Raw genomic sequence first — 12115 nt, forward strand, 5'->3', positions numbered from 1 at the left:
AGCTTAATTAGTGGAGTACGCATACAAATATAAAGTCTCTATTTCTCATGGTTCAGAAGTTCCATGGCGAAGGTTAAAGTTTGCAGACAAAAAGGCTATTTTTAGCATATAAGTCACAGTCAAGGTAACAAGGTCATTGACTTTGGTGTTATTTAAAGAGCTTAATGATAAGTGGAGTATGCTTACCAAATTTGAAGTCTCTATCTTTCATTCAAAAGCCGTGGGAAGGCCCTGTCAAAAGGAACCCCCAGTCAAATGTAAGAGCCCTTGCGTTAACCATTATACTTATAGAAAAAGTTGAAGTTTTCTTAAAATACACTTGTAGGTTCAATTAACCCAAAGTCAAAAGAATAACAACAAATATTTTTTACTCATGGAATGTGTTACATGTTTATCTATATAAGAAAAATATGTAGCGCCATGCAGGTGCCTGTGTCCAGTGGGTACGGGACAGTTGTAGGGTTCAGGGATGCGAATCCCACCGATGGAGAATAAAAGTTTCATGATTCAAGTGATAAACATTTAAAACTGTATAAAAGCGATTACATCAACCTTTCTAAAGTTATACCAAGTATACCTCATATATGCTCCTGTATGGCATCTTACGGAGAGGGTTAAAGTTTCTCATTTGCTAGTCAAACTTCGAGATCAAGAGATAAAAAATAATGTCACTTAAAAGAAAGGTATTGTCAAAAGAAAAGGTATTGTCACGAGAAAAAAAAACACCTGAAAAATGAAAAAGCCCTTTCACCATCCGATCAATAGTTATGACCAAGGTCAAACTTCCTCAAAGAAGTCAAACTGCAAGGCTAATTAAGGTCAAATGATTAAGATTAATGGTGGCAAAAGGATGGTCGATCTTGTCACAAGGAATAAACTTGTGAAGAATCTTTGCTACATAATGCCATTGTGTGCATCCTATCTTACTTTTTAAATTGACACTTATTTGGGATCTCCCGTAGCAAAACATGGAATTTGCCTTTATGAACATTTGGGGTGGGGGTTTTGTGAGCTCAGTGCTCACATTACCTTTAGTTCGAATGACATCCGGTGTCACTAGTAGATGAGCAGTGGGGTTTCGGAATTTTGATTTACACCCTGGAAGCGATTGCGGGCTTTGAAAAAAAATGCTTCAAAGAGCTGGTTTAACAAACTCTTCTTACATTTGAATTAATAAAATTCTTTGGAATAAGATTTGTTGTGCTCTATAGATAGATGCAATAATGGTTCAGAATTTCTTGTTTCATCGTAAGAACGTGGGTTGGAGGTTTAAAACAAGGTTTTTAATCAAAATTCAAAAGTATCCATTCAAATTAGTGCTCGGTGGTGTTGCTGGCCTTTATCAACCTTTGTTTATGGACAATCAAGTCTGCGGCAGGTTATACAAGTTGTCATTAGGATTCAAGAATTCCTTCTGGCTTGTTTTGTGTCTAAGCATGCATTGCCTACATAAACTTCTACAATCGTACAAATTAAGATGTCTGGTACCTGATCAGATTTATAATTCATAAGTTACACGGCCCGTATATTGCAAAAAATTACCATCTTCGACTATATACTATACATATAGAAAAAAAGTTCAAGCAAATCACGCGTTTTTGTATACACGTGATTCCTGCAAATCCAGGTTTGCTGATTCATCAATCGCCGAAAGTACCCATACCTAACAAACAGAACAAAACAGAGCCTTGCTGGTTCAATGTATGTTCTGATTGATCTAGATTTACCATTTGTTTTAAGATGCCGCAAGAGTTCATTGAGAATCCGTAATTAAACAATATTAATTGAGCATACATTCCTGATTTAGTACAGCTCACGTTCCGTAGTCATCGATTTATTGTTTAAATAAAACACATCGTGGATCAAACGTAGAATTGACTATCATCAATATCAGTTATGGCGCACATACAAACGATTTGATTCTTTTGTGTCAAAGTATATATAGCTATTTCAACCCTTTCTCAAAACATTTGTAAAATCATCAAAAGATATTGCTTCACACTCCAGGAAATATCATAAAGACTGCTGTCTGTCATATTGAACAATACTGTTATAAATTTATAATAGAGAAAATATTTTGAAGAAATCGAGATATCGGTATATAATCGCAAATTAGCGCAGTTGTAATTGTTCCTTGTTAGTTGCTAAGGCGTACGACCTACATACACTAGTAAAAGGCTATATAGTGCAGGTATTTATAATGGCTCATCGTCAAGGATGGTGTTTGAATGGATTTAGTTAGTGACAGATTTGTTGCGATATCATTGATTTTGTTGTTTCATTCTTAGTGCTAAACAAAGTCCAGACCAAACCAACAAGAAAAGTTGTGAGAATACCCGCTCCTAGCTCATCTCTCCACCAAGCGATAATGAAAAAGAAATTAATCAACCAATAAAATGAAATAAGAGAACACATGATAACAAAATAAATAAATAAATTGATTAACAACAAAGAAAAGAAGAAGATATACATGTGAACGTAAGAGATGCTATTTATATGCTTATTTTTGTTTAACATCAACTATCAAATGAAGTCATTTTATGTCACCAGGAACAACGCTGACACTTGGATTATGAACTTTATTCAAGGGTTAAATTACAATAACCTGGCTGACAGTAAAACATAATTACAAAAAAATGACATCTATCCGATAAATTCAAAAATTTCAACGCGACGTAAATATTAGTTCATTAAACATACGGCTATATCTTTGATAACCATGTATCTGATTCGAATCTCCTTACCCCCCCCCCCCCCCCAAGGATTTATGGATTTGAATGTTTCCATAGTGATGGTGATATCTGGATAAATGACCCTGACCCCCAACCTTGGTCCTATTACAATCTCCCAGCTGCAGAGCTAAGGTTCTCTAGCCTTGTTGAGAGAATTTGCACAGACAAATCAGAGAGCTACGAATCAATTTATTAAAAAGACTGTTTAGAAGTTCCATAACTTTAATCATAATTTTTGGGGGAAATATATACATAATAGAAATATGTTCTCTGACCTTGAAAATCAAGGACGAAGTTAACATTTTATTAAAATGTTCAATTTCAATTGCTGTGTAAATATTTTCTTCAAATTCGACGCACACAAATTAATTTTGTTTATGGACAGCTAATGCAGTTTGTAAGTGTATGTCAACAGATTTCAATTAGGACTGGACTCTGTTTTCACTTTGCTGCCTTGATGCTATCGTTGCTTGAAACAATATTGACCACATGTGTACTTTTCACCTGAAATCAACCCGCATTAACTACAACAAATCACAGAAAAACAAAAGAACAATTAGTAGCGCGTTTGGGGGGTTTTCCTGAACATAAAATCAAAGGTCATCCAGTAATTGGATATGTTGTGTATTACGCCTAAAAGTAAATTAACAGAAAACACTAAACAAAGGCTGATGACCATTTCAAAACAATCGATAAAATTGAAATCGCCTAGGGATGGATGCAGGTTTAATTGATCGCGCAATACAGGTGCAATGATTTTTACTTCATCAAGGGAATCCAGGCGCATGCGTCACATTTCATAGGTAATTGCACCGGCACTGAGGATGGAGATGTTGTGAAGAAATGATCAGTATATACAATTCGGACAAAAATGTTACAACATGAAAAAGAGACAGTTAACTTTGGACAAAACTACTTCATGTTACTTCTAAAAATATATTCACAATGATTGTAAAAGGGACTAACATTTTAAAGATAGCACAGTATTCGCTGATGCAGTTTCTGTTATCAAACGGTAAGCCCCTTTTTAGTTACCATTATTTAGTTTTATCGTTAATTGATATTCTCTGTTCTTTTTTATAAGGGAAAAATGAAATCTTAATTGATATTGAACACTTCCTAGACTCACACAAAGGTTGATTAGTGTAATATTTAATATATTTCGAATATCTCATGATTTTGATCTCATAATACTTTCATTTTTTCACGAAAAAATAAATAATTAATATTGCCCAAAGTATTTTTATCTAAATTATTTAAGTCCACTTAAATGAAGTATACGTATATAACAAACAATTACTAGTATATTTTTATTGCTTTGAAAATGTAGTGTATCTTAAAGGTTGTGATAACGAAAATAAATGTCGGATTGTGTTCGAATATATACAAATTACATATAATCTAGAAATTTTTTTGATGATGTATTCCACATATTTAGTCAGACTCTTCAGTAGAAATACCAACTCAGTTTATATAGATATTCGCAAAAAGGGTAAATAAGAAAAACACTCTATTTATATATGCGGTATATTGCGCATACCGATATGATATACTGGTATTGCAACATGAATATATAAATGAAGTACAGATATATTTCAAAATTTCAATTTTATAGATAGCAGTGCAAATTAAATTAAACTATGAAATCCAGGAATACTAGTACTTGCCCTTTCCTCTGCTCCCAGAAGATATGACTGCTTTTAGTGACGGAAACAAATTTAGTTTTCAGATGACAATTTGTTGGAGGACACAAGTCAAAATATTTCTTTTCAATACTTAATTTTTCATCTCTATTTTATGCAGATTTATTCAATGTTCATAAGTTGGACAGTTTTGTTACAATGCTGTTGTCTGCTCTTCTTTTTCTTCCCGTGTTCTTTAAAAATAAAAATGTAAAGATGACGAACAGCGATCCACCTCATAAAAACCACAAACAATAAATACTATTCTCTGAATCGAACATAATCACGGAGCCCGGAATATCCAGAGATGGGATCACATACCTAGGAGAAGTAAACATCCTCTGCTGACTGGTCACACCGGTTATTATATATAAATTATATTTATTGATCAGGTACACCGAACATTACAAAAACAAAGGCCTAAAAATATGACAAAGTGATAGGTTATAATTGGTACCAAATCATTATGACGACCCAGGAATTTATGAAATGCTGACTTTTAACGAGGTTGTTGAAATCCATGTAACATCAACTTATGTGTGAGAGGCTTGCCTCAGTTTAAAAAATGATCCCACTTTGAAAATGTTTTTGAGGAGCGAATAAGCTGGGAGACTTAAACACCTATGTAGATGATAGCGGAATATTGCTACATAAGTATAAATGGAAAGTTGACGATGGAAAAGTTGACACCATCTTGTCATACACTTTAGTTGTTAGTGACAGACTCTGTTGTGTCTTTTATTTCAAGTTTACTGGGATATATAGATATATCAATGGAAACAACTATATTTGTTTTTGCAAAAACGTTGTCGATTTATCCGAATGTCAAGTCAAAGGCAACTGCAAGTGCTTTGTTCTTCTCATGTATAAAAAGAAGTTTTTTGAATCAATTCTGCTTCATATCAACATAGGTCGGCTAATACAGGAGCACAATTAGTGCCCGTTATGACTTGGTCTCTGAAGATTACAGAATGTTGTCAATGAAGAACTTAAGCATTCTTTTAATTCAGCTTCGGGGTTTTTATGTGTAGAATCAGATGGACTTTTAACGAACTAATTTTGCTGATGACTAGTTACCAAATGTGAAAATTTCCACTTTCAATTTGCTTCCGACGTCATTGTGGCATCAGAAGGGGAAATTACATGTCTTTCCAATAAGACCTTAAAAAACGTAGGTCTCGTGTCACAGTTGGCATTGGCAAAAATAAAGAATCCTTACTGTTTGTTCAATGGCCGACTAAGTGCCGAGTAAAGTTCTAAATTGTAAGTCCTTCACATCGGAATGTGGTGACGTCTCATAATGAGTGAAAATTCTCGCAATTGACGTAAAACAAAATACAATTAAACAGTCTATTGTTACATGAACTGAATATTCAATTGTTGATTGGCCATGAGCTGAATGATGATGGATTTGTCGAAGAATTACAGTTTTTTTTAATCTCTCTCTTTTTTTTTTTAAAGGTGACTTGTTTTTATTCAGTGAACGGATTTAACCTCACAATCATACAATCAAAATCCAATGAAGGACATTCATTATGAATATATTTTTTGCGTACATTTTTAAAAAAATTCCTCAGCATGATAGAATACTTGGCTCCAGAAATGCATTTGACAACATAAAATGGATAGGCTAAGGATTGGTTAAATACTGTACCTAGGATTTCATATCCTGTAAAAAGTTATCTTGAAGGATATGTGAAGTACTTAAGACTTCATATCCTGTAAAAAAAAATCCCTTTAAGGATTGGTTAAATACCTAGGACTTTATATCCTGTAAAAAGTTATCTTGAAGGACATGTGAAATACTTAAGACTTCATATCCTGTAAAAAGTTATCTTAAAGGATATGTGAAGTATATACTTAAGACTTCATATCCTGTAAAAAAAAATCCCTTTAAGGATTGGTTAAATACCTATGACATTATATCCTGTAAAAAGTGTCTTGAAGGATTGGTTAAATACGTATAGGGTTTCATATTCATTGTCTTGAAGGATTGGTTAAATACGTACATGTATATATATTTAAGACTTTATATTGTGTAAAAAGTCTGGTCTTAATCCATTTCTAAAGAAAAATTGAATCTTGGTTCCAGACAGTATTTGCGTTAATTCACTTTACTAGTAAAATTTTCGTTTATAAAATTGCCACAAACATCGGCTACGAAATTACACACCAATAAGTGTGTATCCCAGTTGTTCACCGCGCCGTTAAATGGCGAAGTTAATGAAGAATTTTTCGAAATGTGGTCTTAATGGAAACTTAATACAATGAAGTTGTCAACTCTCAAATTCCTGGAGAATACAATTAGTGATGTATCAGACCCAATCAATGTCGGTGAATAATTAACTAACGTGTTTGTTGTCATCTTGTACGCGGCAGATGACCCGTAGTCACGGAAAATGGACACTTGATACACACTTTGTGATTTATCAATTCATTTATCATAATGATCTAACTTTTTTATGAGGTTGTATCATATTGTGTATGGTTGTAATGCGTTCTAAGATTTCGATTTATTCTCTACGCACAACATATGATACTTATTTGTCCTTCGTATAAGATTTTGCATTTTAGTATTTACAAAAACCCAAATTTCAATTGGAAATCAAAACAATACCCAAAGAATCGTCAAATAACGATTGATTGCAAGAAAATGACAAAAACTGGACGAATGAGTCATTGCAATGAAACACTGCAATTAGGTAATGTTGAAGACAGCCAGTGGAATTGCTTGTCGGTGCCAATACTTTCTGCTCTGTTAGGCGCTCAATGGATCCCAGAACAAGGGAGTTTTCTTGCGCAATCAACATTTCCGGCGGCCCCGCAGTCTGCCTGATCTCAGTGTTGTAATGAGAGACTTAAAATGCTATTGATTTTGCTTATAAAAAGCTCAATTGTGCATTGGACATTTTACATTACAGCCAACAAAACCAATAATCCATTTGAAAGGATTTGCACACAATACACAAAGCTTAATTTGTCGACTTTTTGATGCAGCACTGATTCTTTTTCTGTTCTCAAAGTTGGGTCACGAAGAATCTTGGATTCTGATTTCCGTCGACCAAAATAGGACCAACTCCGGAAAGTGACATTTAGCAACCAAACATTACATTAGCTAAAAGGAGCACTATCTTCCAGCATCTCACCCAAAACATCGCAGTAGGAAAAGGACCTTTATAGAAAGGACCCAACTAGTGACAGGAAAAGATGAAAGCTTGCTATCACACACTTCACCATGTCCAAGATATTTCAAATTTATCAACCGAAGCTTAAGAAGGAAAAATATTATCTTGCGCTCAAAACACTTTTAACTTGTATAAGAGTAAGTGAATATTGTAGATCTATATGCTATATCCCAAAAGAAAGGAAATTAATTAAGAATTTGTGCTGGCTTCAAAGAGACCATTTTCTAAAATGTCATTCAAAGTTACTTCTTTATACTTAAAAGGATGTTTTCCCAATAAAAATATTACTTGGTTAATCAGGATATGTTGTTACTGTATTGAATTGCAGCTTAAGTACCAAAACTGTATGAAACACGATATACAGTTAACCATGAAGTAGATGATTGTATATTTTAATGCTGATATTTTTACTTTGAAGAAAATATATATTATAGATTCAGATATGCCTGGCATCATTATATCCAATGAATAAATATCATCTAAATCAGTGCATAAAGAACAGGATGTAAATAATATTCAGCTGATGGTATTTCATGGTTAAAACCTTTATTTATATATAGAACCATACAGTACAAGTTCCAGTGCTAAGATGCACTGCAGAATTTTAAAAATCGATGCAAAATTGCCACTAGGACATACTTTCAACTCATGGAAATAAGGACTCTGGTTTCAATAAATCTATACCATATATCGATATTATTAACCCACTTACTGCACATAAAACCCGAGTTTGTGGGGTTACTGAGAATTCTAAACTTCCTTAACCGCTCTGCAAACAAGGACCTATTCCACCGCAATCCGATTAAAATCAGATGTTCGATCCTCCATGCATATCATTTTTTTTTTGATTGTCAGTCCCTTGGGATCTTCGACAGTACTGTCTTTTATTAATTTAAGTTAAACTGAAATTAGGTAATTGTAAAGCCTACTATAACAAACAACTAAAAAAAATGACAAGTTAAATTCTTTAGATTAATGGATTTGGAGTAGTGTAGATCTACAGCTTTCTAGTCAGAGAAAAAAAGGATGGCTGAGCAGAGACTTTGTAAATGAATTGATATCAGAGAGCTTCAGTTGTGTAGGCTCATCGCGGCTATATAATTAACCTGTCAACGAGGGATGCTTACTTCTTCTAGGCAACGGATCCCACCTCTTGAACTTTCAGGAGTCAGCTTTTCTTCTTAAATCGATCATTGATCATTCTGTATTTTGATACAGATATTGAATACTTCCGTTTAGTAATATTATAAACTACTACTTCTACGGGAAGACTGGCGAGTAAACAAGATTATCAAGCTTTATGAAATGTACTTTATTGACTTTTCAAACAGGTAAATGTTCGAATAAAGTAAATGGTATATGAGAATCATTTAAAAGAAGTCTTGCACAATATGTCTAGATAAGTACATATAATGTGTATTTGCCATATACTCTTCGTGCAATATTGTTCTCAAATAAAACGTGAAAAAGAAAGTTGTCTAATCAATCAATACTAGTATTTAAAAATCCAAATGTACACTAAAAATCAGTGTAACTTAAGAAGTTATCAGTGTCACTTTCTTCAATATGTCGGTTAAACAATATACACTGATTTCTTTTCTATCAATGTGCCTCTAAACACCTGTATTTTAATTTAATTCTTCTCAAACGCTCAAAACAATAATCGACAAATTGGACAAATCCAAATTTCAAAAGTATTTTCACAGCTAATAATACGTTCCCTAGGAATTGATCAAATTTTCAAAACTTATGAATAAGCATTAAGTATATATTTTAAATTTTTGCTAATTGCCAAGAGTTTTCATACCTCATTCTTCTGTGAAAATAATATCGGTTGATTTTTAGAAGAGGATCACAATGCTATGCTGATTAATTAATATATATTTCTCCATTTTTTTTCAAAATTAATTTTAATAAATTTTTTTCAAAACTAAAAGTAAGTGATCCCTTAAGTTTGTAATAAATTATGATAGAGAATCTGCTTTTATAACTGTTTATTAGACAGAGAAGAAAAGAGAAGAAAAACAAACGTTTCGGATTGTTTATAAAAACGTTACAAAAAGTTGTGTTTGTAAAAGCTGGATAAAATAAATTGAATACTTTGGCAAGGAAAATCAAATCGATCGAGAGATTTGTGTAATAACAATTCTGTAGAACTTTCAAAAATATACAGTTGCTATATCGCTCTCTCTCTCTCAAAATTTTTATTTTATGATTCGATATAATCGTTATAATAGCCACTCTTCATGCATAGAAGGGGGCGTATTATTTTAAACAAATGAAGCGCCTTGTGGAACCAGAAGGAAAGAGATATATATCTTATGGAAGTTTCCGGTTTTTTTCATAAAGCGGTTAGCTAGCTAACCGCTTAATAAAAGACAGTACATATAACAAGATCCGGGTTTTAAAGAGAAAAACATAAAAAAAAACAACTTTAACTGGATAAAATTTATAAATCTCTCTCTCTCTCTCTCTATCTCTCTCAACAACAACAACAACAAAAACAACAACACATTCCTGCTTACAATTTAAAGATCGCGCTCTAAGGGGAATAATTCCATGATTTAAATAAGAAATGTATATAATTAAAATTTCCAACGTTCCTGATGAATTTAAGGATAAAACTTTATAAATAATTGTTTACTACTCATCTGTCAGCTGTCCTTTTTATATATAAAAAATTAGATCTACTGAGGAATTCCATTTAACCAAATGGTATACCAATTTACCATTTAACCAATGGTATTTCCCATTTCTATGACCAAAAAGAAAGAAAAAAAAAACAACTTACGACTAAGTCCAAAATGTAAATTTGTAAATAACTGTCTAATTTACTTTTTCAAATTAATTTTAACGTTTTATGGAGGAATTTATGAAGATTGTTTCATGCAATCACTCCTTAAGAGAAAAATTGATGTTGCAAGATTTTAAAATTTGCTCTTAGGCGTAGGCGCATAAAAGAAAACAGAAAAATTATATATCATTTTTTGGTTTTTTGATATAAAATTACATTTTGAATTTGGTCTTGAAGAAAAAATATGTTTCCATTGCCCTTCAATTAATCCAACAATCATAATTTTTTTTTATCGTTTTCTTCTCTTTTCAGATGTGTTTGCGTCGAACTCTACAGATGTCGTAAGTAGATAATGTTCTTTATTCGCCTGATTCGAAGAGATTGTTTTAATTTACTGAAATATGGAGATAATGAATAGTAATCAAGTTCAAAAATTGAGAGCAGAGCAAACACGAACCTCTAAAATCATCACAGATGGGATCAGGTGCCTTGAAGGAGTAAGCATTCCCTGTCGACCGATTACTCCCGCTGTGTGCTCATAAAGATGAAATGACATACTACTAGTATATTCATTGTCAAGGAGATCATTAGATCTATTTCATGTTCAATAAGAAGTTGCAATCTTCTTAAGATCTATTGAATCAGAATGCTGCCTAGAGCTAGGCTGGAGTTATTCATTTCATGAAAGATTTGTTAAACATATGAATTTTTAGGAGAGAAATACAAAAGGACATCAATTTATTAGTAATATGAACAAATTTTAAATTAGACCTCTAAAAATACCAGGCCTTGAATTGCAAAATGGAGCATATCATTCAACATTCCTGTATTGTACTTTAGGAGGAGATTGTACTTTGGGGGGAGGGAACTTAAATTTTGAAATTTTGGAACTTAATTGCAGTTTCAGTCATATGAATCTTTTTTTTTTAGTCTACCAACACTTTCCTCTCGGAGGACATGCTTACCGGACTGCTGGCTGGATTCGGATTTTTTGTTGGACTTATCGCATTGATTTGCATATGTTGGTGTTGCTGCTGCGGTAACGGCTGCAGTAAATCAGAGACAGTTAAACGAAGGGTGGGACCCTCTCCGCCCCCATGGAGGTCACGACCTAACACCCGCGCTACCACGGCGAATACAGTTTCCACAAGGATTACAACAGCGCCACCTAGCAGAGTAGCCTAGTATTCTTTCATCAATTAATTATGATATGAAGTGTGATATTTTTGTAAATATGGACAAAGTAAATCAAACCAACATGCAGTATTACACGAGTTTCGGGTGGAAAAGCTGGAAATAAAAGCAGTTGATTTCAGTTATGATATGATTTTCACGGAATGGCATCGGATTCTCGTGAAGACAATTGCAATTGTGATTCATTGATTGCCTTTTATATGCATACTGTTGTTTTGTTACTAGTGAATTCATTTCTGTACAAAATCACTGATGTAATTGTGAAACTGATTAAAATAATTCATATTCATCTTACAGCATCCATCTTGAAACGTGGGTTCCTTCAAACCTGCAGAGAAACTCTTTGAAATGGGGATTTCGAACAGAACAAAAGCTTATGAGATTGTTCAAGGTCTCAAGAAAAAAGTTAATTGTCCGTGGGTAATTTGCGATAATTTCCCTCCATAAAAGTCAAGATGTTTTCTTCTATTTTTTGACTCACAAATAAGGAAACAAGAAACCTTATCTTCCTAAAATGGAAAATTCCAT

The 12115-nt window shown here is 33.1% G+C and overlaps 1 protein-coding gene across 1 annotated transcript; it reads left to right on the forward strand.

Moving 5' to 3' along the window:
• The first annotated feature begins 3473 nt into the window (after window positions 1–3473).
• Window positions 3474–11877, forward strand: LOC134279837 (uncharacterized). Its single transcript, XM_062762250.1, has 3 exons — window positions 3474–3747; window positions 10706–10734; window positions 11324–11877. Exons 1-3 carry the CDS (start codon window positions 3678–3680, stop codon window positions 11576–11578), a joined length of 354 nt encoding a protein of 117 aa, XP_062618234.1. The 5' UTR covers window positions 3474–3677; the 3' UTR covers window positions 11579–11877.
• Window positions 11878–12115: the final 238 nt, after the last annotated feature.

The sequence above is a fragment of the Saccostrea cucullata genome, unplaced genomic scaffold (genome assembly GCF_032062105.1).
Source record: "Saccostrea cucullata isolate Sc308-1 unplaced genomic scaffold, CSIRO_AGI_Scuc_v1 ctg614, whole genome shotgun sequence".
NCBI classification, from domain to species: domain Eukaryota; kingdom Metazoa; phylum Mollusca; class Bivalvia; order Ostreida; family Ostreidae; genus Saccostrea; species Saccostrea cuccullata.

Bases quoted from the DNA above. Each gene is read 5' to 3' on its own strand.
- LOC134279837 (XM_062762250.1), top strand. From the start codon at position 3,678: ATGATTGTAAAAGGGACTAACATTTTAAAGATAGCACAGTATTCGCTG. The intron at 3,748-10,705 runs GTAAGCCCCTTT...TTCTCTTTTCAG, and splicing joins GCAGTTTCTGTTATCAAACG to ATGTGTTTGCGTCGAACTCT. The intron at 10,735-11,323 runs GTAAGTAGATAA...TTTTTTTTTTAG, and splicing joins CGTCGAACTCTACAGATGTC to TCTACCAACACTTTCCTCTC.